General features: G+C 50.6%; 1 protein-coding gene across 5 annotated transcripts in view; it reads left to right on the top strand.

Annotated features, from left to right (window-relative positions):
• ITPR1 (inositol 1,4,5-trisphosphate receptor type 1) overlaps window positions 1–25,723 on the top strand; it is a 160,342-nt gene extending 134,619 nt beyond the window's left edge. For all 5 annotated transcript variants that reach the window (XM_088171226.1, XM_088171227.1, XM_088171225.1 and 2 more), the window contains 9 exons: window positions 1,167–1,342; window positions 1,976–2,140; window positions 3,356–3,551; window positions 4,047–4,148; window positions 6,078–6,217; window positions 7,648–7,813; window positions 8,677–8,837; window positions 19,969–20,130; window positions 24,348–25,723. In XM_088171226.1, coding sequence (XP_088027352.1) covers window positions 1,167–1,342; window positions 1,976–2,140; window positions 3,356–3,551; window positions 4,047–4,148; window positions 6,078–6,217; window positions 7,648–7,813; window positions 8,677–8,837; window positions 19,969–20,130; window positions 24,348–24,437 — 1,358 coding nt within the window. In that variant the 3' untranslated portion in view covers window positions 24,438–25,723. The remainder of the gene's footprint in view (window positions 1–1,166; window positions 1,343–1,975; window positions 2,141–3,355; window positions 3,552–4,046; window positions 4,149–6,077; window positions 6,218–7,647; window positions 7,814–8,676; window positions 8,838–19,968; window positions 20,131–24,347) is intronic.
• Window positions 25,724–26,000: the final 277 nt, after the last annotated feature.

Raw genomic sequence — 26,000 nt, 5'->3', positions numbered from 1 at the left:
CTCGTGGTAGTCAGATGAGAGTAATATTTCCTAAGCTGCCTGAATTTGGGAGCAGGGGAAAAAAAGCCCTGAGTGAGGATCTTGCCAGTCACACACAAGTTTGGGAGAATGTGCTTGCAGAAGGGCTGCAGAGTACTGTGAAATTTGGGGGAACCTTGCTTTTTTTGTCCGTTGAGGAACCAGTTGCTTAAAGACAAAAATTTTTAAGTCAGCTTTGAGAAAGAGGTGTCTCACATTCTGCATAAACCTGAGGTAAATGGTGTTTTGGTCTGAATCTCTTATGGCTCTTTCAGGGAAGTGTATTTTTAGCTACACGGGCTCGGTGTTGTGTAAGCAGCCAGTCTCAAAAGACAGTCTAAATAGACCCAGAAATAGCAAGAGATGCCAAAAATGGGTACCAGGGTTTGACCAAAAGCCCATCAGGGGGCTCTGGGGGAGTGTCCTCACCTGCCCAGGCACTGCCTCTGCCCAGCACAGCCCTCAGCACTCAGGTGTGCAAGCAGTGAACACCCAAATGAAGATCCTGTAGTACTTACCATTTGTGTAATGATTTAGTAACAAGTTTGTGATTCAAACCTGCTGAAGGCTTTGGGCTCAGATGTTGCTGCTGTGCAGTCAGGGGTGGCTGAAGGCAGGGCTGGGTGATGTTCCCCCAAAGACAGAACAAATGGCAGTGGTCAGGTCAGTTTGGTTATACTGATGCCTTGAGAGGCTGAGCTGGAGCAGAGGCTGGACAGAGTTAAAGGAATAAAGCAGGGATTTATTACAAACCCTTCAAAGGATTCACCGTGGGCAGCACAAGAGCCTGGCCATGGCTACACCCAAGATGGACCCTGGGTCAGGAGTTTTCACACTTTTATCAGTTTGGGTCCATTTCCATCTTGGGTTCATTGTCCAATCCCAGCTCCAGGTTCTGCAGTCCCATCCTCCCAGATTCTCTCCTCCATTCGCTGCTGTTTGCACTTTTTGGGGCTGGAGCTGCAGCGTGTCCTTGGTTGTGGGGCTGGAAAAGGATTGTTCTGTGTGCCTGAGCTGGGAGGAGAACTTGGAACACTTGGTATGGAGTTCAGAGTTATATCCTAATGCAGTGCAGAATCTGGGAAATATCAAAGCTAAACCTGAAGGCATCAATGCAGGGTGTTGGGATTTGTTTTTCCTCTGCCCAGGCACGCTGGAGCCCCACTTGTCTGGCCTGCTGTGGACAGCCATGCTCATCTCCCTGGCCATCGTCATCGCCCTGCCCAAGCCCCACGGCATCCGCGCCCTCATCGCCTCCACCATCCTGCGCCTCATCTTCTCCGTGGGCCTGCAGCCCACCCTGTTCCTCCTGGGAGCATTCAATGTAAGAACTGAGAGGGATTTTCTGACCTTCTCCTGCCCCTTCTGTAAGGGTTCCTTACCTGTGTGTGGGGGTGTGGAATAGCCTGGACATGGTGGTGGGACTGGTGGGAGGAGTGGTTCCCTCCTCGGGCTGGTCCTCACACAAGGCTCTGTGTTCTTCATTTAATCCTGGCTCCCCAGGCTGCAGACACAGCTCGGAGGTTTTGCTCAGCTTCAGACAGACACAGGGAGGAGTCTCTGTGACCTAAAGCTCGTGGTTATCATCCAAACTGCCTCTGTGTGTATGGGGCTGTGTGAGGCTCACTGAATGATGCATTGTGAGGCTGAGGGAGCTGGGAAGGGGCTCAGCCTGGAGAAAAGGAGGCTCAGGGGGGACCCTGTGGCTCTGCACAACTCCCTGACAGGAGGGGACAGCCAGGGGGGTCGGGCTCTGCTCCCAGGGAACAGGGACAAGACAAGGAATGGCCTCAAACTGTGCTAGGAGAGGCTTAGGTTGGACATCAAGAGGAATTTCTTCATGGAAACAGTGGTCAGGCATTGGAAGGGATTGCCCAGCAAATTGCTGAGTTACCTCCAGCTTGAAAAAACAGCCTATTTTCCCTGATATTGTAATTTATGGTTGATCTTTCCTTAGGTTTGTAATAAAATCATTTTCCTGATGAGTTTTGTGGGTAACTGCGGGACCTTCACACGAGGATACAAGGCCATGATCATGGATGTGGAGTTCCTCTATCACCTGCTGTACCTGCTCATCTGTGCCCTGGGGCTCTTCGTGCACGAGTTCTTTTACAGCCTCCTGGTGGGTGTTTGCTTGGCCCTCAGAACATCTCCTGGTCTGGTTGTGAAGTCCCATCTTGGGCATATCCAGGAAAATTTCTGCTTTTCTGCTGGGAAACTGTTGAACAGACACTGGGAAGAGCCACAGACTGGAGGTTTTCTTTAGAAGTTAGTCCTGCCACATCCCTTTTGTTGATGTGAGACTTCCTGCACAGACAGACAGGGAGAGGGCATGGGGGGGTGGTTTTAAACCAAAAGAGGAGAGGTTTAGATGAGATATGAGGAAGGAATTGTTCCCTGTGAGGGTGGGCAGGGCTGGCACAGGGTGCCCAGAGCAGCTGTGGCTGCCCCTGGATCCCTGGCAGTGCCCAAGGCCAGGTTGGACATTGGGGTTGGAGCAGCCTGGGATGTGGAAGGTGTTCCTGCCTTTGGGGTAGAATGAGATGGGCTGTGATGCTTTGCTGTGTTTTTATCAATGACTGTAACACAGTGGCCGTGCTCTCTGAGCAGCTGGATGACTTTGGAGTCTCCATGGCTGTGTCCAGGCTCCAGCCCTCATGGGATGGACACAGATCCTGGCACACGTGTTCCTTCTGCCTGGGGTGGGATTCACCTTGCACAGCACAATGCTTCCAAGAATAACACTGAAGGAGGGGATCTCGTGTTGGTGGAGAAAATGTGTCACTGTTGAAGCAAAGCTGAAATCCCATTCAGAACAGGCTATTTTTGTCCCTTTGCTTGGTGTTTGCCACATCCTCTTGTACCTGAGCTGGTTAGTTGCTGTGTTCATAGAGGTCCAATTTAATATAAAATACCTGTCCTGTGATCCACCAGCATAGCGACAACCTGCCTGGGCTCTGCTCTCAGTTGTCCCAGACCCAGTGAAAAATGAAGGAAACATCAGCAGAGAAATCTAAACACAGAATTCGGGAAAAACTACCCCTTCTTTCATGAAATGCTCAGTAAATCAAAACCTAAAGAAAACAGCAAGTTGCAATTTTGAAGTGAGCCGTTTGGAGGCTGTGAGGGGGTAGATAATGCTATAAAAACCAGCCAGCAGTCTGTGCTGGCAGCTGGGTGTGTGTCTGTCACTGGGGCAGCGGGCACGGGCTGCTGGCCAGGCTGCTGCAGAGGAGGCCACAGCTGCCTGGGCTCCTGCTGCTGCCAAGTGCATGGCCCAGGACACGATGCCACCAGTGGTGCTGGTGCTCCACGTGGTGGTGTTGTCTGTCCCCAGCTCTTTGACCTGGTGTACCGGGAGGAGACGCTGCTCAACGTCATCAAGAGCGTGACGCGCAACGGGCGCTCCATCATCCTCACGGCCGTGCTGGCCCTCATCCTGGTCTACCTGTTCTCCATCGTGGGCTACCTCTTCTTCAAGGATGACTTCATCCTGGAAGTGGACAAGCTGCCTAACGAGACCCTGCTGCCAGGTCAGTAGCAGCAGCTCGTTCCCGGTGGGATCTTGTTCCCCAGGGCAAAGGGAGCGGCCTCGGGGTGGCCAGGCTGGACAGCAGCAGGAATTTCTCCGTGGAAAGGATGGTCAGGCATTGGAAGGGGCTCCCCAGGGGGGTTTGGAGTTCCCATCCGTGGAGGTGTCCAAGGCAGGGCTGGAGGTGGCACTCGGTGCTCTGGGTTGGTGACAAGGTGGGCATAACCCACTCAATAAAGAATCTTGGAGGTCTTTTCCAACCTCGGTGAATCTGGGATTCTGTGAAATAAAAATGGTTTTGTGGTTGACTTTAAAGCCACACTTTACACGTGGAATGTGTAAATCAGAAAGCACTGTGCCCTTCTAAACTCTAGGGTAAGACACTGCTCTAAATGCCTTGCAACCACCCACTGAGTGTGATGGGGAACCCTAATTCCTGAGGAGTCACCTTGCAAGGTGTTCAAGCATCCTTTGATGCCGCATTTTGTGGTTTCAGATCGCACAGAGCCAGGTGAGACCATGACTGGAGAGTTCCTGTACTCAGATGTGTGCAAGGCAGGGAGCAGTGAGAACTGCTCCTCCATCATCCCCTCCGACCGTAAGTACCACTCTGCAACCCCTAACTCACACCCTGAGCTCTCACTCTGTTTTAAGTTAATCACCTTCAATTATAATCATTTCTTTAGAAAATGATATACAATAAATTCGGGAACAAAACTATCACGAGATTAACTTGAGATAGGATTAATTTAGGCCAGCAGCATAAATAATATTTGCTGCATGAAGTGACTAAAGCAGAGAAACTTAGAACTTAACCAGACTTCATAAAACACTGCCAGACTCTTTCATTCTCTGCATCAATTGGAGAAGGAAGAGATGCAGTTAGCCTCTTTGCAAAGTTTATTATTTTAAAACATGAAGCTATTAAATGTGATCTCAGAGGATAATGCCCTGTGAAATACGGTTTATTGGCAGCATTGTTCCATCTCAAACTAAGAAAACCATTTTAATATCATGGCAGGAAGTACTGGATGGATTAAGTAGACAAGAGTGGGTTTGGAGATCAAGAAAGTGAGATATTACCTGGGTATTGAAATATTTCAGTTTTATTTCTAGAAAAATCTAATTTCCTTGTGGGAGATTTATGGTGCTGGCTGGGAGGGGCAGACAGAAGATCCCAGTTTCTCTGGGAAGGGCAGCTCTTGCATGGCCATCAAAGGTCAGTGATGGCCACCAGCCCCTGCTCATGGGAGGAGAGGGCTCTGCTTTGCCCAGGGGTCCTCTCTGAGAAAGTCAAATTCAGCCTTGCTACAGGAAAAGCTGCTTCTTTCACCTTCACTCTGGCTGCAGGAAGGAAAACTCGGGGATGTTTTTGCATCACAAATAACGAGCACAGTGCCAGGGTCTTGTGTGGTCAGGGATGTTCATGATGCCCCAGATTTGGGCATTGCCCTGGGGTTTTGGTTATTTCAGGGTTGCACAGGGACTGGGGCCTTTCCAGGGCTGTGGGAAGGTGGGATCTGCTCATGAGCATTTTTTTTGTGATGAAATGAAAGCAGTGAGATTTTTGAATGAGGTATGAGGTAAGGGAATGGATTTTAGCAGCTCTGCAAGTGAAACAGTGAAGCTGGAGCCCTGAGCTGAGCGAGGGGAAGGTCAGAAGTGTGCTGCTTTTCCAGCAGAATGCTGTTTCCACAAGAAGTGATCTTTTAGCCATTTGAAAGCTCCGAGTGGAAGTTGCCATTTTGAGTGCAGCCCAAAGGCTGTGCAATCTGTCAGGCACCAGGGGAGAGTGGAAGAGGCAACACTTTGTCCTCTGAGCTGTCAAAAAGCTCGGATTCTGTATAAACAGGCATCTGGTGATCTGAGCTGTGCATGCAAGCAGGGATGGAAGGAGATTGCAGCGACTCCCAGGCAGCAGTTCAGGCACAAGAGAAAACTGGTGCTGGGGAGAGAGGGCAGGGGGGAGATCTGCTCCCAGGGTGGCTCTGGAGAGGGTCCAGGGGAGCCCACAGGTGATGAGGGGTCTGGAGCATCTCCCGTTTGGGGAGAGGCTGTTCAGGGTCTGTTCAGTCCAGGGAAGGCTGAGAGGGGATCCCATCAGTCCATGCAGTATCCCCAAGGGGTGTCAGAGAGTGGTTTCAGACCATTCCCAGGGGTCCCCAGTGACAGGACAAGGAGCATAAACTAAAACAGGTTTTGGCTCTTTCCATGGAGGGGGCAGAGCCCTGAAGCAGCTGCCAGGGAATCCTGGAGTTTTCCTTTCTGGAGACATCCCAAACCCACCTGGACGTGTTCCTGTGTCACTGCTGCAGGTGGCCCTACCTGGGCAGGGGTTGGAGGGATGATCTGCACAGGTGCCCCCAACCCACAACTGTTCTGTCATTATTTGGGGAATGAACCTTCAGAGATTTGCAACACAGGCTGGCAGTCAGAGGGGGGAGAGAGCATACCCAGCAAAGAATGGAGAGGAGGATTTAGAGCTAATCTTGGCTGTGAAACGTGTCTTTGCTTGCTGTGTTCCCAGAGCTGATCACTGAGGAGATGGAGGAAGAGAACAAGGAGCATACGTGCGAGACGCTGCTGATGTGCATTGTTACTGTACTGAGTCACGGGCTCAGGAGCGGGGGTGGAGTAGGTGATGTGCTCAGGAAACCTTCCAAAGAGGTAAATTACCACTGATGGGGGTGGAGGAGTGCTGCTGAGTCGGGCTGGGATCTGCTTTGCTGGGGAGAGTGTGTGAGCACTGCTCCGTGCACACGGAGGAGCAGCCACAGAGGGACCCGCTGCTCCTGGGCTCTGTGGTGACATCTCCGGGGTCACACTGAGCACCAGGCACTTCACACAAGCTTCTTTCTACCCGGGATTTTACAGCTTGGGGGATGTCCAGAGCCAGCAGTCTGAGCTGGGAGTTGAGGAGCTGGAGGAAGGAGAAGAGTACAAATCAGTGAGGCAGGAGTGTGAGGTGGCACAGGAAGATGCTGAGGTAGCTGCTGGATGATGCCAGTGGCAGGAGATTTTGTGGGAGCATCCCTAGGGACAGCTAACGTGTCAGATGGGAGGGATGAGAGGACAGGGACCAGGCTGGGTTGGTGGGAGAGGAAGGATGGATGTGGTTTGGAGCCATCATCAGAGTGAGGACCAGGCTAAGCTGCAGGAATTTTCCATGGCACCTTCTTGCCCCCACTCTGACTGTTGTTCAAGCTGTTTGTGTCCATCATTTAGGAAGAAATTGTTCCCTGGGAGGGTGGGCAGGGCTGGCACAGGGTGCCCAGAGCAGCTGTGGCTGCCCCTGGATCCCTGGCAGTGCCCAAGGCCAGGCTGGACATTGGGATTTGGGACAGTGGGAGGTGTCCCTGCCATGACAGGGGTGGCACTGGGTGGGATTTAAGGTCCCTTCCCACTCATTCTACAATTCTGTCATGATTCTGTGATCTGAGGCTCAGACTCAAAGCCACACTGGGGGCAAGGCTTTTTTGTTTTATCTGACACTTCAAAGTCTTTTTCTAAAACTTAGCCTTCACAGTTACTTAATTCTTAATAATAAGTTTGGCACTTGACTGGCAGGATGATTGTGAAAATGAGGGTTGGATGTTTTGGGTATTCAGGCCTGCAATAAATGTGAAATGTGTACTGAAAAGTCCAGCTTAGTGTTCATTTACATGGTTGTTAAATGCAGTTAATGGTATTAAATTCCAGTAAAAGAATTTATGGTCCACACTGATCATCTGTTGATATATTGCAGACAAATATAAGGATATAATTTGGAAGGGCTTCAGGGAGGGGTGAGAACAAATCTCAGTGTGTGAGAGAAGAGTTTTTTCTCTTGTGAAAGTGAGAGAAGTCCCAAATCTTGGACCCAGGAAGAGCAGCTCTGCAGAGATCCCACACTGGCAGTGACTAACTTGGCTTTTCTTTCAGTGATTTTTGCGTTTTAGTTTTACATTTTAGGCTCATTTAATGTTTGGAGTTGTGAGTTCCCCTTGGAGAGCATCAGCAGTGGGCACTGTCAGGGAAAGGGGAGTGGGGCAGGGTGGTAATTAGGGTGAGATGTGTACCTAATTGGGCTGTTAATAATTCAAAAATGTCTCTTTCAGGAACCTCTCTTTGCTGCTAGAGTGATCTATGATCTGTTGTTCTTCTTCATGGTCATCATTATTGTCCTGAACCTGATTTTTGGGGTGATCATTGACACTTTTGCTGATTTAAGGAGCGAAAAACAGAAGAAAGAAGAAATTTTAAAAACAACTTGCTTTATTTGTGGTAAGTATGGAGACACATTTAACAAGAAGGGGTTACTCTGGGTGAGCCAGGGAGAGCTGCAAACTCACAGGAAAAAAAGCCTTGAATTACTGGCTGTTCCTCCTTGCATTCCTCAGCCAGTTCATGTTCCTGGGTACCACGTGCACTGGAGCTTGGCAGCAGGAGCAGATGGGGAATGCTCAGGATACCATTTTTCCTCAAGACTTCAATTCTTGCTTCTCCTCTGCCTCGAAGAACAGTTTCCTATTGGAACAGGAGAGGTTTTTATGAGCAGTGATTTTTTTTTTTTTTCCAAGCATGCAGAGTGCTGCCTGTGGAAGCTTTTCCCAGCAGGAGCTTGGGAATGGAGGTGCTGTGGTTCACTGCCATGGTCCTGCCATGTTACATAACACACAGCCTGACAGGGTAACCTTTGGATGTTTGCTGCAAAGCAAACGTTGCTTTTGCTATCAGTTTGCCCAAAAATAGGAGATGTGTTATGAAATCCAACAAACTGCTTGCTACAGAGTTGTTGCCTTTTTTAACCAATTTTTTTTTCTGTTATGTATAATAAATATAAGCAGTACTTGTTAACAGGTTAGTTTTCCTTCTCTTTCTTCTTCTTTCTCTTCTTCTTCTTTCTCTTCTTCTTCTTTCTCTTCTTCTTTCTCTTCTTCTTTCTCTCCTTCTTTCTCCTTCTCCTTCTTTCTCTTCTCCTCTTCCTGGGTATTTGTCAGATTTTATCCTGATATTCAGTGTCCATTCCAGAATGACTGTGACTTCCAGAAGTGCAGCAGACTTTAGGAATCAGTTTTGTTCTAGAGCTGATTTTCCTGGTCCCCAGCTGGCAAACACTCAGGGTTCTCCCTGTGTCCCTCTCACAGGTTTGGAGAGAGATAAGTTTGACAACAAGACTGTCACCTTTGAAGAGCACATTAAGGAAGAGCACAACATGTGGCACTATTTGTGCTTTATTGTCTTAGTGAAAGTCAAAGATTCCACAGAATACACAGGACCAGAGAGTTACGTGGCAGAAATGATCAAGGTGAGTTTGGAGTTCTGCTTTTTTTTTTTTTTCCCTAGATTAGACCAGTCCAGTGGAATATTGGGTGCAGTGCTCTGTATTGTATTTTATTTATTTAGTGAGTGTACCTGTGACTTCCCAGCCTCCAGAGCACTCTGTGTGTGTGCTGGAGTAGGTGACAGCGAGTGGTGACAGCCAGGTGCTCCCTGTGGCTTGGATCAGGGGAAGAGAACCTGTTCTGCCTTAAATTCACTTTTATTTTCAAGTGGAAGTGTCTGAAGCACAACCAACAGGTTATAACCTGTCCTGGTATAAATATCTCCAACTGACTTGCAGGATTTGTTGTCATATGATTTGAGCTTATTATCGTGAAAAACTACAATTAATGTCTACTCAATTGGAAGGGCTTTTAATGAGAGAATTAAAAGCCTCATCTCTGCCAAGCTGCAGGTTCAGAGCTCCTGGAATTAGACTCGAAGCCCAGTCACTAATCTGTGTCTGCTGGCTGGGGAGCAAAAGCAGTTTGATTTATACCATATGAGTGTGATTTCTTTAGGGCAGAGCACTTTGCTGCCTCCCCTCCCAGCTCCTCTTGGCTGTCAGGTGCCACCTCCCTTGGCTGGGTCTGGCAGTGCCCCCGAGCCCTCTCCGAGGTCAGACGTGTTATTTTGGGGTCACCAAAGTGTCCGTCCTGCTTCTGCATTTCTGCCTCAGTAATGAGGGCTTAAAGAAATCTTGTGAGCAGTCACCTGATGGAGGATTAGCACAGTGAGATAACCAAGTGCATCCCTGCTGCCTTCCAGTCTGGCTGATTATTGCTCCCTTCCTTTATCCCCCCCGCAGCACGCATGGCTTCAGGGGGAAGCACTGCACTTCTGAAGGGTTTTTGCTTCTAAAAGACAGTTCTGTGTTGTGCTTTTGCTTCTAAAAGATGAATTTGTGCTGCGTTTTTGTTGTTGTTAAAACCAGTTTAAAGAAAGTTTCGGTTGGCAACCCAATTCATTATTTCAGATGAACGGTTTGAATTAGATAAGAACCAAGAATTAGTCACTGAATATGTTTGCATGAAGCACAAAAACTGGAGAACTTTTATGAGAATTCCCATTCATTAAGTGTCAGCAAGGGCTAATTACTGTGTGTGGATGGGAGTAGGGATAAATTATGCATAGCCAGAGTGTCTCATGCAGATGCAATTTTATGTAACCATGTGCTCTAGGTAGAGGTTTGGAGTGTGTCTGCAGTTGGGGTTTTGCATTTCATGAGCCAGTTTTAAATGAAGAACTAAGAGCAGGTCTCAGTGAGGGCTGATGGGTGTGGAATAGGCAGGAAATCTGGATTTCACCTCAGTGCTCTGTCACCATCCTGCCCCAGGCTCAGGCTGCTGTGCCCTGCCTCTGGATCCTCTGTGTATTCCTGAGGAGCCATTTGGCAAAGCTGACTCTGAAAATCAATTCTTTCCCATTGTCCTTTAACATTAAAACTTCCTTTTCTGCCCTAGAATCTGGGTGTAAAACATGGTGAATCTGTTTCTCCTCTGTTATAAATGCTGCTGTAGGAGCCAGAAGTTCTTTTTTCTCCTGTTTAAGGTGTTTTTGGGGATAACTTGTGTGAGGCCTGGTTCATCTGTTCTCCAAGCTTTGTGTTCATAGAATCCCAGATTGGTTTGGGTTGGAAGGGACCCTAAAGCCCATCCAGGGACACCTTCCCGGGTCCCAGGCTGCTTTAAACCCCAATGTCCAACCTGGCCTTGGACACCTCCAGGGATCCAGGGGACTCCCCAGCCTCAGCCTCTCTGGGCACAATCCCATGAGTGCAGAAAGACAGAGCAAAGGAATCTTTAGAGATGTCCATGAGACGTTCACAGTGGATTCCTGTGGAGGTGCTGCTTTCCCAAGGGCTGCTTCAGGTCTCTCCAGCCTCTCCTGGGAAGCCTCCTTGGGGCATGGCTGCTTTTTAAAGGGATTTTCCTCCCGTATTTCAGACTGAAGGTGGCACTGTAACATCTTGGATAGTGACAGAGATGGGGCACGTCTTCCCCGGGCTGTGTGTGGGACCAGCGTTCAGCTGCTGTCCATTTTTAGGAGATGGGGTAGGAAGCATCATATGCTCCAAGTCCCACTGTGGTGGCAGAACCCACCTCAAATGTTTCACCTGTGCTCTGACTCCCAACAAAATACCTTCAGAAAACTCTTGGATTTCTGCCCCTCGGTAAATAAAAGAAAAAAAAAATTCAGAAAATACAATTTTAAAAATTGCCTTTGCCAAAAAAAAATGAATTTAGGACACTTAAATTATATCCACTGTCAGTTTGTGAGTTGTTTCCAGTGCTGCTTGTACAGTGCTTTAAAGATATTTTAAGCATTGTGGTATCAAAAGAATCCTGGACAATTTCATTTATGCAGTTATTGAATATTCAGGCGCCTTTTAAGAGTGATCTTGAATTTTGATGTTTTCTTGTCTAAAAATAACGTGTGTAGAAAGGCAGTTTTGAGGATTCCCACTGTACTGGATATGGCAGAGCTGGATCTGGCCCATAGCATTCATCCTGCACCCTTCACAGTTCTGACCCCACATTAAAAGAAATTTTAGCCTTGAAAATCAATGATTAACCGCAATTCCTTAGTGAATTTTATATTTCTTCACAGACAGAAGCTCATTAAGTTCAAACACATCACGAGGAAAGAAGTCATCAGGTACATTTGGAAACAGAGTTGAGTTTAGGGCACTGAAGACTGATCAAAAAATCAAAATTTAAAAAAAAACCAGCAGTGATCTGACCTGAGCAGCCTGGGCTAGTTGGAGGTGTCCCTGCCCATGAGGCTGCAGCAAGATGAGCTTTAAGGTCCCTTCCAACCCAAACCCAAGTCTGGGATTCTGGGATTCTATAAAATAAAATCCACTAACTGTTCTGACAGTGCTGCTGTGACTCTCCCTCCCATAACCCTGTGCTGGGACCAGTTTGGGGCTGTTGGTGGCTCTGGGATCTGGACTGATGTGGTTGAGTCCTGTGCAGGGCCAGGCTGCCCTGGGCTTGTATCTGCAGGTCCAGGCTGCTGATAGAAGCTGGAATTCCTGCCCCTGTAAACAGGGATAATGTTCCCTTTCATCCGGAGGGGAGCTGTGCCTGCTGTGACAGATGATGTCAAACTCGGGGTATCTCTGGAATCTCTGCTGGGAATCGCTGGAGATGCTCAGGGAATGGGGCTGCAGGGGTTGGGGTGGGGCAAGCTGAGCCTGTGCACACCCCAGTGCTGCCCTGCCCCATCCCTGCCCTGGCATCCTGATGGGAGTCAGGACACGGCAAATGGATTCCAGCAGCTTGGCTTGGAGCAGCTCCCCTTGGCAATGCATCCCTGAGCCACCTCCTTAATGTCGATTTAATGGCACAGACAGTGCTGCAGGATGTGAGAAAACATCTCTTGGTAGCAGAGATGATCTCCAGCTCCTGGTGTTTGTCCAGTTGTCCTGGCTGGAGCAGGGATTGCCTGGCTCCATCCCTGGAGAGATGGTCCAGTTTGGAGCAGGGTTTATTGGGGAGCAGGGATTGCCTGGCTCCATCCCTGGAGGTCCAGTTTGGAGCAGGGTTTATTGGGGAGCAGGGATTGCCTGGCTCCATCCCTGGAGGTCCAGTTTGGAGCAGGGTTTATTGGGGAGCAGGGATTGCCTGGCTCCATCCCTGGAGGTCCAGTTTGGAGCAGGGTTTATTGGGGAGCAGGGATTGCCTGGCTCCATCCCTGGAGGTCCAGTTTGGAGCAGGGTTTATTGGGGAGCAGGGATTGCCTGGCTCCATCCCTGGAGGGATGGTCCAGTTTGGGGAGGATGCTGAGGCTGTGCAGAGCTGGCAGCCCGGTGCCTCCCGTGATTCCCAGGAACAAAGGCCCCGGTTCTGGAGGCTGTGCAGTCACCAGGAAGATCAGGTGATGTCTGAATAACACCCTGTGTGTGGGAGGTGGGGGGATCCACTTATCGCCTTGGCCAGACATTGACATCCACACCCAAGTGACTCATGTGAACTCAGTGCAACTCCCTGCAGATCAGTTCCCTTCCACGTCTTATCTTCCCATCCTGGCTGCAGAATTCCTCCTGGAGTTCTGTGCCTTTGCCTGCAGTTGCTGTGGCAGCACAGCAGCCCTGCCAGCTCAGCTGTCACCGGGCCCTTGGCAGGGCTGTGCCACAGCCAGCTGTGTGCAGGCATTTCGAATATGTCAAATCTCTCACTCTGCAGCTCGGCACGGAGAAAACCACACAGGCACCCGGGGGTTGTGTGCATTCCTAAGCTGTCTGCAGGCAGCTGCATGGGCTGTCACAGCACAGACAAATATTTGCATGCCCAGCTCCTGCATGCCCTGCTCTGCACCTTGAGCAGCGTGGGTACGAGCCATGGGGTTGTGCATGCAGATGTGCTCATTAAAAAATGAAGGCTGCTTTGGAAAAGTTTTTAGCACAGAGCTTCCTAGCTAGCTGCTGCAGTTCCCACATGTTTTTAATCCAAGCAGGAACTGTGTCATTAACAACCTTTATTACAGAAATGAGGCAGAGCTGTCATGGTTGCCCAAGATCCCATGTGGGTTTCGAGGGCACTGAGTTCCAAACCTGGATTGTGTTGTCATTGAAAAGGAACCATTTACAAATGGGAGTGATGGCAGAGATAGCCTTAAAGGAATTTGGAATAGAAATGAAGGCTGCAGATTTCCCTTTGTACCTTAGTTAGCCTCTGTGTACAAACCTGGGGATTCAAGTACATTATTGGGCTTTTTCCTTGGTGTCCTGAGCTCTGTCCTGTAATGGGAAGTGTTTCTGATTCTGAGTTTGAGTGACTGCTGCCTGGTGAGCAAAGACAAGGTTCCATCAGTGTCAGGCTTTTAAATTGCATCCTTTCAGAAGTGCAAGTGTGACTAGAAGCCTTCCCCAGGGATTCTGGAAGCACAGTCACTGTGCTCTGAAACACAGCAGGAAGGTGGGATCCACCAGTGGGGATGGCTTTGAGGAGTGGCTGTGTGTCCCAGGCTCTCCATGAAACCCCGTTCAGCTGGAGGTGGCCAGGACTGGCTTTGCTCCCACGGGAATGACAAGGGCAGACCATGAGACTTCCAACCCAAAGCATTCCAAAAGGCCCTTAATGATTCCAGCACTGGTGAAAGACATATGTATGTGAAATTACAGTCTGAGAAAGTGTTGGAAACCCAGTCATGTTCATCTGTCATTTGTGCCTGGAAATCCTGTACTTCAGGCAGAGTCAAATAGGAGAGATTTGTCATATCAATATTGAGCAAAGCAGCTGCAGACACAGGAGTGAGCAGCATGTGCAAATGACTGGGTTACAGATGAGGAAATTGGGGTTTTGGGGCTGCCAGTCACAGTGATACTGGTGCAAGCTGGCAGAGGAGGAGGAGGAGGAAGACCAAGGAGGTCAGGATGTGACCTGGAGCTGACAGTGCTTAGTTTGGTGGTAACTTCCCAACAAGCTGCATCTTGAGATAGCTGGCTAGAGTCAGCCAATATAATTACAGGGTTAAACAAGAAATCATGGCAGAGGCTTGGAAGAGCCAAGAGCGTTTGGCAGCAGGCCCTGGGCTGCTGGAAACACTGTGTCATAGGCACGGGCTGAGCTCTGTGCTCACACAGGGAGGAACTTGTTCCACCCTTGGTGCAAACCAGGAGCTGCACTGGGAGAAAGGAATGGTCAACCTCATCTTCCTCAGCTCTAGTGCCCAGAGCAGCTGTGGCTGCCCCTGGATCCCTGGAAGTGTCCCAGGCCAGGTTGGACAGAGCCTGGAGCAGCCTGGGGCAGTGGAAGGTGTCCCTGCCATAGCAGGGGGTGGAACAAGATGAGCTTTAAGATCCCTTCCAAGCTAAACAATTCTGGGATTCTCTGGAGTATCTGAGCTGGCTGCCCCATGGTGAGCTGCAGGAAACCCTCCTGCTGCTGGCAGGAACCCCACATAGCCCAGTGCTTGGTTTTCTCTGATAAACCCCTTGGTATCCATGCTGGGAATCTCGGGTTGGCATCCCAGCTGGCCAGGCAGAGATTTCCCTTAGGCTGAGAGTGAGTATGGAAATGGCCTGGGTGGATGGAAGCAGAAGGAAAGGCTTGGGGCCAGCTGTGGGCCATGGGATGTTTGCATAACGTGCTGGGTTTGGGTGGATCCCAAACAGCTGCCAGGGTGGGTGCCCTGTCCTGCTGCTGGAGCAGCGCCAGCGCCCCGGGAGAGGGGGAAGGTTCCTGCCAGGAAACCATGGGGTGACGCACTGGGAACACAAAACCACTGGGAGCACAGAGCCCCGTGGGGCCCAGTGTGCCCAGGAGCTGCCCAGGGCTAGGGCTGGGCTGGCCCTGAGTCATGGCCATGACCCTGCTTGTGCAAGAGGACGTGGGTGACAGCAGCACTGCCACCAGCTGTGGGCTCAGCCTGTGCTGGGGAATTGCTTGTCCTGCCCAGCTGTGGAGGTGTAAGGTGCCCTACTTCAGTGGGGATGCAAACAGCCTGGAGGGGCTTGGTGTGCAGAGCTGGCCTTGTCCTTTTGGGAGGCAGGACAGGCCCTTCAGGAATCCCATCCCTGCAGTCCCTCATGCTTGGGTGGTGCCTGGCTGGGCTTCAGTGGGTCACCCACAGCACAGCTGTCCCTGGGCTGTGGGGCCATGGGCATCCTCCACCTTTGGGAGTGGTGGCTGCGTTCCAGGTTCCCTGCTCTGCACCTGCCCAAGTGCCACTGGGGTATTTAACAGAGAAAAGGAGGTTATTGCACCCTAAACCTTGTGCCCTCAGCCTCCTGTGTGACAACACGGGCATGTGAGGAGTTGAGAATGTTCTGAGTATGGAGGGGGGACACTGCCAAGTGCTGGTTTTTATAGAGGAAAGAAGTGCAGCTTGGTGTGGAAGAAGTGATGGTGAGCCCTTTGCAGCAGAGAGAGAACTTGATGTGGGGATTTTTCCAGGAAGCTCAAGAAAGACCCAAGAGGAGTCCCATCTCACCACAAACAAACAGATGAATTTTCAGAGTGCTTCACAGAGCTCTTTGGTAGCTGTCTGGGTCTGATTTTTAACTTCCCATGACAGAAACTGAAATTAGCTGCTGCCACCTTTCCTTGCTTGTGTTCAAGAAACAACTGGATGTGGCACTCAGTGCTCTGGGCTGAGTGACAAGGTGACAATGGGGCACAGCTTGGACTTGGTGATCTTGGAGTTTTTTTCCAAGGAAAATAACTCTGTAAGTGATGCTGCTGGGCAGCCCTTTGATGGCAGCTGTAGGGATTTATTTTGGATAGGGTTAAATTAGCCCTTCAGCACAGGGGTAGCTGGATACATGGAGACCCTGGGGAGGAGTGGAGAGTCCTTGGGGCGAGGAGAGCCCCACTCCCTGCCATGCCTTGGCCAGGAGGAGCAGAGCTGATGCCTGTCCTGGCACACAGCTCGTGCTGAGGTCGCCTCTGAGCCTTTCTCAGAACCAACTCTTCGGCAGAAGCCGGGAGGAGCCGGCGCTTCTCAGAATGAATCGCGCGTGCATCACCCGGCACCGCTTCCTCTTCCTCTTCCTCACATTTCCAAGCGGGGATGGTCAGCACCGTCACCCCCGTGGCTGAGATCCGGTGATGCTCGCCTTGCCTGACAACGGGGACTTTTCCAACTTTACCTGGAAAAGAGGTGCAACCTGAAACCTGAAACCAGCCCTTGCGGTCAGGCAGCTTCGTCAGCGCTGCTGCAGCACAGGAGCTGTGCCCGTGCTGGGAATGGGGAGAGGAGGACACCCAGGATGGTGGGAATGGGGAGAGGACACCCAGGATGGTGGGAATGGGGAGAGGAGGACATCCAGGATGGTGGGAATGGGGAGAGGAGGACATCCAGGATGGTGGGAATGGGGAGAGGACACCCAGGATACTGGGAATGGGGAGAGGACACCCAGGATGGTGGGAATGGGGAGAGGAGGACACCCAGGATGCTGGGAATGGGGAGCTGAGTGTACCCCAGGATTCTGGGAATGGGGAACTGAGTGTACCCCAGGATCCTGGGAACAGAGAGCTGAGGGTACCCCAGCATCCTTGGAACAGAGAGCTGGGTATACCCCAGGATCCTGGGGCAGAGGGAGCACAGGGCATCAGTTTGTGGTGCCAGCAGCTGCACAGGAGCACGGGCAGCCTCCCCTCTCTGGGCTCTCAGTGCCTCTAAAACACCTCCAAAGCCCCCAGAGGGATGTGAGGCCGTGTCTTTAAAGGCACTCCAGGGCTGTGCTGAAGCTCAGCAGAAACTGGATCATGGAGATATAAATCTTTTATTGCCCCCTGAGTGGCAGTGCTGGGAGCCAAGCTGGCCCAGCAGGATCACCATCCCCTGACCTTTCAGCATTCCTGCTCCATTCCGCTGGTGCTGGCTCTGCTTAAATATTTATTTATTTGAAAGAAAACACCCCCACACTCGCAGCAGGGCCAGGGATGGGCTGTGTGTCAGCAGCCTGGTCACATCCAGCTCCTCTCTGCGGGGCTGGGGGAGGCTGGAGAGCAGGCTCAAGGTTTCCAGTGAAATCCAGGGTGAAGAGTGTGTGCAGAAGGCAGAGCTGTGTCCTGCCGTGCTGGCAGCTTCCCCCTGTCCTCTCTGCAGAGTCCCAGCACCAGCCTGGGCCAGGGAGCATTACCTGGTACCTGCATCCTCAGGGATTTTTCTGCACCTCTCCCCCGGTGCTTTCCCAGCCTGTGTGGGTGGACACCCCCTTCTTTCTTGCTGGGTGGCAGTTGGACATGTCCAGGTAAATTCTGGGTTTGGGCACCAGTGAAGGGGAGGCAGATCATGGCAGCCCAGTCAGGGATGTCCAGGTCCTTCCCCAAGGCTGTCCCTGCACAGGGAATTCCCAGGTGCCCATTAACCCTTTCCCAGGTGGGTCAGCTCTTAGCAGGGCATTGCCAGTTCCAGCTGAGCTGTGAGCCCTGTCCCCCAGCTCAGAGACACCCAGAGGGCTGTGTCCTTGTCCTCAGCCTTCCCCTTCCTCAGCCTGTGGAGTTCACGTGGAGCATGGTTTGGTTTTAATCTTTCAACCTTGGCATGAGGAACTAGAGGTGCTTTATTGTTTATTCCAAATCAAAACCAAGATTTACCAACTTTGAGGGCTGGGGCTTTCAGAAACTCAGCAAGAGGGGAAGCTGTGAGGAGGCTGCAGAAGCTGTGGGTGCTGTTTGATTTCACCTTCTGGCCAGGAATGATCAAGTCACAGCCCCTGCAGCAGCTGCAGCTTTGGCTTAAATTGCAGAGTAATGTTGGAAAGTGCTTGGGGTATTTGTTATGAAACACTGCAGGTAGGGAAAGTTGGTGCTTCCCTCATCCCTTTGATCCTTCTCGAGGATGGGGCCTGGGAATGCTCTGGGGATGGCCTTAGAAACGTTTTTGGGAACAAGGAAAATATTTCTAGAGCAAGAAAGGGTCAGGCAGGAGCTTCAGGGCTCTTGTGTCTGCCTAGAAACCTCAGAACGTGGGCCTGAGGGTCCAGGCAAACCTGCAAATATAAATTGCATTTTAGTCTAATTGCCCTCATCCTCTGTCCTTGTTTCTTCCCTGGAGGAACAGGGGGAAGTGCAGTTGATGTAGTTGGTTTTCCCTGGGTGGGAGATGCTGGACCTGAGCACAAATGTTGAGCTGCCCCCTCCTCCCTAATGAGTAGGAGCTGGAAGAACACAGTTGCCTGTTCCTACTATTAAACCTTAATTGTGGGACTGGTGTTTCCTAAAGTCCAAAATATTTTGGCACTTGTCTGGCTAAAGGCTTTTTTTTTTTTTGTACATAGATTTTTTTTTCCCTTTTATTAGCAGAAACCATCTGCCCTGTAAACAGAGATCAGGAGCAAACAGCCTTCCTGGCAGTTCTGCATCACGTGGGGATGCTGTGGTGCCTGCATGGGAAAGGGCCTGCCTGCTTTCTGCCTTCTCATCCTGGCAAAAGGAAACTCCAGGCAGATCAGAAGCAGCTAATTTAAGCTGATGAGTCTTGGCACCACATCTGAATTGCAGAGAGGATGTGACTGGAGCTCTCTGTAGAGGTGCACAGCCCTGATTAAGCAGGATGGATGCTCCTGGGAATGAAGGGGAGCATGGAGGGGATGCAGGTTGGAGCTGGAGATTTAGGCAGGGAGTGACAAAAACCCAGGAGTTTGCAGTGCTGCAAAAAGAAGCTGAGAGGCCAGAGAAGAGCCTGGCCAGCACGGTGTGGGGTGAGCTTTGGTCGCTGCTAATCAGCAGTGTTGATTGATTTTTGATGAGCAGCATCCCTTGGTGTTAATGCAGTCACCCATCACCTGGCCAGCTGTGTCACCTGGGAGAGCACACACACCCTTATCTCAGCCAGCCCGAGTTCAGCTTCCATTTCAGAGCACATCTCCAGCGTGGGAGGAGAACCAGACTGGATGGGAAACCAGTTTGATGTTGAACTGTAAGGTGTCAGGACATGGGGTGCACCCCTCCTCTCTTGTGGCTTTCTGTTCCGCTCCTGCCTTTATTTTTAACATCTCTGGCATGTACCCGAGTGCCTGTGTGACTCTGTGCAGGCTCCTCAGCCTGACTGTGTGTCCAGTGACATTCCTGACTGCAACTTAGACAATGGAACATTAGAGAATTTGTATGGCTGAAGGAAAACTTTACAGGCAGTGCATTGTAACGTATCTGTCCCACACTAGACAGTCAAAATAGGATTTTCTTTTTCATTAAAAAGGAAGTATTTCAGTTATGGAAGAATTTCCAGGTAGATCTTGGTTTCTTTTATCAGAGAGCACAGCCAAGCTTTGCTTGACCAAAAAAGCAGAAAATCTTCCTCAAACACAAATTAAAAGATTGTAAGATGGCAGTGGATTTCTAGCACTGGGAAATGCTTGTCCAGACATGAGATCTGGGCTGGTTTAGTGTCCAGTGGGTTTAACCTGAGGTGTGTGTGAGGGAGCAGGGGCTGGGGCAGTGAGTGGCTGGAGAGAAAACCCCAGCCCTGAGCAGCCCCAATTCCCAGCAGTGCCTCGGGCTGGCACTTTGCAAACTTTCCAGTGAGATGCAAATGCAGATAACTGCAGATAAGTAGGGAGCTGCATCCCAGGAATGTCCCGTGGCTTTAGAGCTCTGTCTGTACTGTGCTCTTGGGCAGGTTTCCATGTGGCTAACGCTAATTGTGCCCTGTGTGATCCTCAGGAGAGAAACCTGGACTGGTTCCCCCGCATGAGAGCCATGTCACTGGTCAGCAGCGACTCCGAGGGAGAGCAGAACGAGCTGAGGAACCTGCAGGAGAAGTTGGAGTCCACCATGAAGCTCGTGACCAACCTCTCTGGGCAGCTCTCAGAGCTCAAGGATCAGGTAAGGAGCAGCACACGGCTCCTGGCAGCCCCTGGGACCAGCTGGGGTTCTCCAAACCCCGGGGAGGCTTTCCCAGAGTCATTCATGGTTAGGAAAGAGGTGAACAAACCAGATGTCCCTCCAGAGCCCCAGCTGACCTGCCTGGTGCTGACCCAACTGGAGAGTTCCAAAGTGGCCACATCAGCAAGGGAAAGCCTGTGTTAAAAAAATCACCAGAGTTAACTTCAATCAGTCCTGCCTGGTGCAGGAAGCCTGTGTGTGGTGATGTTGTTGTTGTTTGGGGTTTTAACACAAAGATCTGAGCCCAGTCCTGTCAGCCAGAGGCTGTGACACTGACACAAGGGCTGTGTCACTGTGGGGACCTCAAAACCCACCGAGAAACTGGAGAAGCACTCGAGTGGCTGCTGGTGGTGCAGGTCCCTGTGTGCTGTGGCTGTGCTGCTGTGCAGGTGTGGCTGCTGCCACCCTCATCCTGCAGCACACACGTCCCCAGGAGAGGCTTGCACTGCACCAGGCGCTGCTGCTGCGGGTGCTCCACACACCTCGGGGTGTTCTTCTGGTGCAGCAGCTTCTCTGCAGCAAGAGCTGCTTGGCTTCTGCCTTGGCTGGGCTCGAGGGCACCGTGGGGCTGGTTCCCAGCCCAGGCTTTGTGAAACACGGAGGCAGCAGGGCTTTAGCTCGAGGTGTTCACAGGGATTCCAGCCTGACTGGAGGGAGCAGAGAAAGCACTGCTGCCTGTGCTGGTGGGAGCTGTTTGTGGTGGCTGCTGGTCTCTGTGCATTAATAATCTGAGCCAGATGGTTCAATTAGTGCGTTTATGTAGGTATTGGCACTGAGTAAGATGAATTGCTGAGTTGTACCCAGGTGGTGGATGGAGCTGCCCGCGGCAGGAGTGGCCCAGCAGCTCTGGGTCAGTTCCTCTCCCAACACCAGCCCCATCCCTGCTGGGCTGGCTGGGTGTCTCCATGGAGCCCTCCTCTGTCAGGAGCACACAGCACTGCCTGGCATCTGGCTCCTGCCTTCTGATCACGCTCTGCACTTGGGCTGGGGCTGGGCCCTGTCCCCAGCACCCTGTGGAGCACAAGGAAGGGATTAATGTGGGGCACTGGGAGCTGACAGCCTCGCTGCCCCGGGCTGTAATTAGTTCTCAGTGCCACAGAGCCCCTTGCTCCAGTTGGTCTGAGGATGGAGGGCACAGGCAGTTGCTCTTTTTGTCTGGGCTTTCATTCTTGCCAGGCAGTGGTTTGGCTGTTCTGCCTGGAAACAATTATCCTGCCCCATGTGTCCTGTGTCTCCCTGCTGAAGGCTCTGACTCCAAGTGCTCTGCAGGCACAGGAGCCTCCCCACCTCAGCAGCCTCACACACATTTCTTCCTGAAGCTTGCAGCCCTCTTGGCTGACCAAGCACTAAAACCCCTCCTCTCTCTTTGTGAAAATAAGAATGAAGGGTTTAGCTTTTAGAGAGCTATTTGACTGTAAAAGCAAGAGAGGAAACCAGCTTCATTAATGTGGTGATAGCTTTTAGGAATTCCCCTAAGTACCATTATTGAGAGCCCTGCTGAAGATGCAGGATGCTCCAATTATGTGACAAAGCCAGTATATCCCTCCTCCTGATCAGGAGCTGTCTCCAGGAAAGGAACTAACTCAGGGAATTTTTATTTGTATTTATTTTCTTGTAATTAAATAAAGGGAAAACCTCTCATTCATTTGCTCTTCAAGCTCGTTAGGTTTCTGGAGACTCTAATTATTAGAAGCCGAGTTCCAGCCCGCCTGCTTCCCCAAAGTGCACCAAGAGCCATTAAAATCCTGATCTCTTTAATTCTGTGCGAAAAGATTACACCATAATTGTGTGCAGCAGCAGGGGATTAGATGTAATCACCCAGAAATCCTTCCCTGCCCCTCCTCTGGTGTCACTGAGTGTGAACATCGCTGCTGGGGACAGGTGGGGACAGGGACAGCTCCAGGTGTGGCTCAGGGTGACTCAGCTGCCAGCAGCCCCACGGGCATGGCCGTGGCCAGTGGGGATCCTACTCCTGGAGGTGACTCCAACTCACCCTAACCTTTGGAGCCAGGCATTATCAGGGAGCCCTGGCTCAGCTGAACCCCTTGGGCAGTGTTTGGGTCCTGTCAGCACAATTCCAGGGCCTGGCAGCTCCCTGGGGATTCGCTGTGCCTGGCTTTTATGGCCTGTTAGCCCAGGTGTGCTGTCACTGGAAAGCTTCTGCTGGAGATTTACTCTCCAGTAAATGGGATGGCACCAAGTTGCTCCCTCCTGCAGCCCTGTGCCCTCCACACAAGCATGAAGCATTGTGCAGGATTAATAATGTTCTGCATCAACACTAAAATTGCATTTCTCCCTCTTATTTATGGTTAGTTGCTTTATTCTTCCCTTTTTTAAAGCCACATCTTCTACAAACACCTGCACCAGGGTGCACCATCCCTTTTCTACACAGCCTAAAAAATATCTCCTACAGTCCCTTTTCATTATTCCTATTTTATTTTTATTCCATGCATCCTCTAAATCAGTTTATTGGCAGTGTGAAATTGTGACTCTTGTTTTGCTCAGTGAAGATAATTAATGTAAAGGGGTGTTTTTAATCCAAGTCCTTGTGGTCTCTCTGCATTTCCACTTGTGAGTTATCTTAGAAGCAGTTTAACATTCAGGTTCAGCAGGGAGTCATGTGTGTGTTCAGAGAGCTCTGGGAAGATCCCTCTCCTGCTGTTCCCATTCCCTGTGAAGCATTAGAAGCTTTTTGTGGAGAGAATTCCAGCAGCTGTGCAGAGGAGCAGGAGGTGTGCCCTGGCCCCGTGTGGCTGCAGGCAGCCCTGGGGAAAGGGAAAACAGCAGCTCTGCCTCCCCTTGGGGCAGGCAGTGAGCAAAGTGCTGGGCTGAGGTCATTAATTATGGTTTCAGGAATAATGATGGTGTTTCAGCCCTTTTCCTGCTGCTTAAAGGAGTGCCACTGGACACTTGTGGAGGCTGTCCAGCATTGCCTGTTTGGAGCAATCCCATTCCCCACAGAGAGCTCCAGACCCTGGGTGAGACATGGCTGTCCACCAGGAGACCCTGCACCAGCATCAGTGCTGATACTGGGGTTTAAACACATGAACTCAAGTGGTTTAGTGGTGACCATGGTGGTGGGGCTGGGTTGATTGTTGGATTTGATCTTGGAGATCTTTCCCAGTTTTAACAATTCCATGATCCCAAGTGTGTCTCAAATGAACCAAAGGTACACCTCCCTTCTCCTGGAGTTGCTGCCACAAGCAGTGACACTGGCTGGCATTTGTCATTAAACAGCAAAATCTGGAGGAGTTAACGGTGGATGTAGCTGGAAGGAGCAGCAGGAGCAGGATGGGAGTGTGGCTCGTGTGCCATGGTGTGCTGAGCCCAGGGGGTGTGGGGGCACTTGGGGGAGCCCAGGTGCCCTTGGTGCAGGGCTGGGGCTGTCCTGGCCTTCCCTGTGAGCCATCCCACGTGTTGGCTCATCCACAGCCATGACACGGTGGGAGCTGTGGGATCCAGCTGTGGGATCCAGCTGTTCAGTCCTGAGACCCTGCCCAGCCAGAGCCATCCCTTACATGGCTTATGTAACTTGTCAGAAACCTCCCAAAGTTCTAAAAAACCAGAGTGGAGCCATTGGATTGTGGCCATTTCTCGATATCAGAAATAACAAACAGTGATCCGTTTTCCACAGCTCACCAACCAGGAGAACATTATTTAATTTCTGGGAAGCAGGTGGGGAGTGCCCAAGTTTGGGGTGTGTGGCAGTGAGGTGGTTAAGTCCTGCCTTGGCAGGTGGGAGGGCTGTTGGCTCACTGCACATGAGAGCAGGGAGTGTTCAGTCTTTTCCAGCAAAGGCAAGGGTATTCCCAGCCTGACTGCAGGGCTCGCCCCTTTTTCCGCCCCCTCCGTCTGGTCTGCTGGCCGGGTTACAGAGAATTCCTGACAGGGGAGGTTTCTGCAGGCTGCTCCCTGCATGGATTCCCAATTCCCACTGCCCAGCAGGCTCTGCCCAGCTGTCCCTGGCACATGTCCCTGTCCCATGTCTGGGCACACATGGGCTTGTGGCCATACGGGGCTGGAGTCCCCCCCTGCCCCGGGAGCAGGCACTGCTTGTAGCCAGTGCTTCAGAGAAAATGCCGAGCACACCAGGCCCTTGGGCGAGCTGACGCACAGGAAGCACCGAGGCCTAATGAGCAAACTTGTTAATTTTCCAGATGACAGAGCAGAGGAAGCAGAAGCAGCGCATCGGTCTCCTTGGACACCCCCCGCCCATGAATGTGAACCTGCAGCAGCAGCCAGCCTGAGCTGGGAGGGTCACGGCCCCTCCGGGACACCCCAACCATCCCCAGCCCGGAGGCTGCTCCCTGCACCTTCTGTGCATCCTGTAAATACCCTGGTTTTATACTTAGATGTATATGACTGCTACTCTATCAAGCTGAGGGCACGTGGATTGTGATTAGAACTGTTGGCACGGGACGGAGGTTAAACTTTGTGCCAAAACTATCAAAATTGCCTTTTCCTTGGAAGGACTAAAGAGAGCACCTGAATTGCACTTGAAAAGATTATTTGACTATGTGACATGTATTTTGTATTTAAAAAAAAAAATAATAGAATAGCTAGTATTTATGTTTTTATACAATTGTGCAATATGAATTATGCAATCACAATATATTTGGAACTCCTGAATGTCCTAAAGGGAGTGCACATCTTTGGATCTGGTGTGTTAGTACAATGTAATAAATGGTATAAAATTACAGGTGTAAATGAGGCTGCTGCAAAATTGTGTAACTGGTGATTTTTTTCATACCCTTGGACATTTTTGTACCATGTGTGTAAATATCTTGCAATGCCATATTTGTTGCCTCTTCCTCCCAGGGATGACGCTGGGACTCCGTGAGCTGTTCAATTGGTATCGATTAAAGCAAAACATTATTTTGAAGCTTCCGAGTGAGGAAAGCAGGAGGTATTTTTCAAGAGATTTCTTTAGAGTACTGAGGCTAGAAGAGCTCAGACACCGGGTTTTTTAAATGCTAAGATTTCTTAAAGGGAACTTTTTATGCAAAATGAAGTTTGGAATGAGGATGCACTACTGGCGAGTCGGTGCAGTCTCCCAGGACCGAGCTGAGGCTGTCCAGGCTTTGCATTCTCAGTGTGTAGGATCCTCTCCTTCTATTTTTTCATTAGAGACCTACGTGCCTGCTAAAGCTTTAGCAAACAGGCACTGCACCGACTGAAACGTGTCCTGTAGCTGAGCACTGATGTGTGTCATGCTTGTGTGAGAGCCACTGGTTTGAGGCTGCTCTGTCCCACCCCTTCCTCTCCCTGTCCCCTTTCATTCGGTCACTTTCTTTGGTTTCTGATTCTCCAGAGTGTGAAAGGAAACTTGTCGGGCTGTTGTTTGGTTGGTTTTTTTTTTCCCTCTGATCCGCTGCATAGTTTTATACATGGACCTCATTTTACAGAAGCTGACTTCTCTGCAATACTGTCTACAAAAGAAAAAAAAAAAAGAAAAAAAGCTACAGACAGAGTTATGAAAATTTGTAAATGCATAAATATAGGTATTTAAATAAATGATGCAAAATACTCTACAGTCAGAGGCTGGTGGTGGTTTGTGTCCCCTCCAAGGGGGTGTGTGGCAGTTCTGTGTTTGGGATGTGGTGTCACTTGGCAGGTGAGGATGGGGCTTTTCCCAGTGCCCAGAGGGGCAGAGGTTGATTTTTTTAAAAAACCAGAGCATGTCCCTCCTCCAGCGGTGAGAGGCACTGGCACCCAGGGAACTTCACCAGCGCTCACTCCGGGTTGGGATACCTCACACTCTCCCCACTGATAGTTTAGCTTTGTGGCTGTGAGAGTTAAAAACCCCTCCA

The sequence above is a fragment of the Sturnus vulgaris genome, chromosome 11 (assembly GCF_052056855.1).
Source record: "Sturnus vulgaris isolate bStuVul1 chromosome 11, bStuVul1.hap1, whole genome shotgun sequence".
Taxonomy (NCBI): Eukaryota; Metazoa; Chordata; class Aves; order Passeriformes; family Sturnidae; genus Sturnus; species Sturnus vulgaris.
The sequence above is the reverse complement of the archived record's forward strand: the minus strand, read 5'-3'. Positions and strand labels throughout refer to the sequence as shown.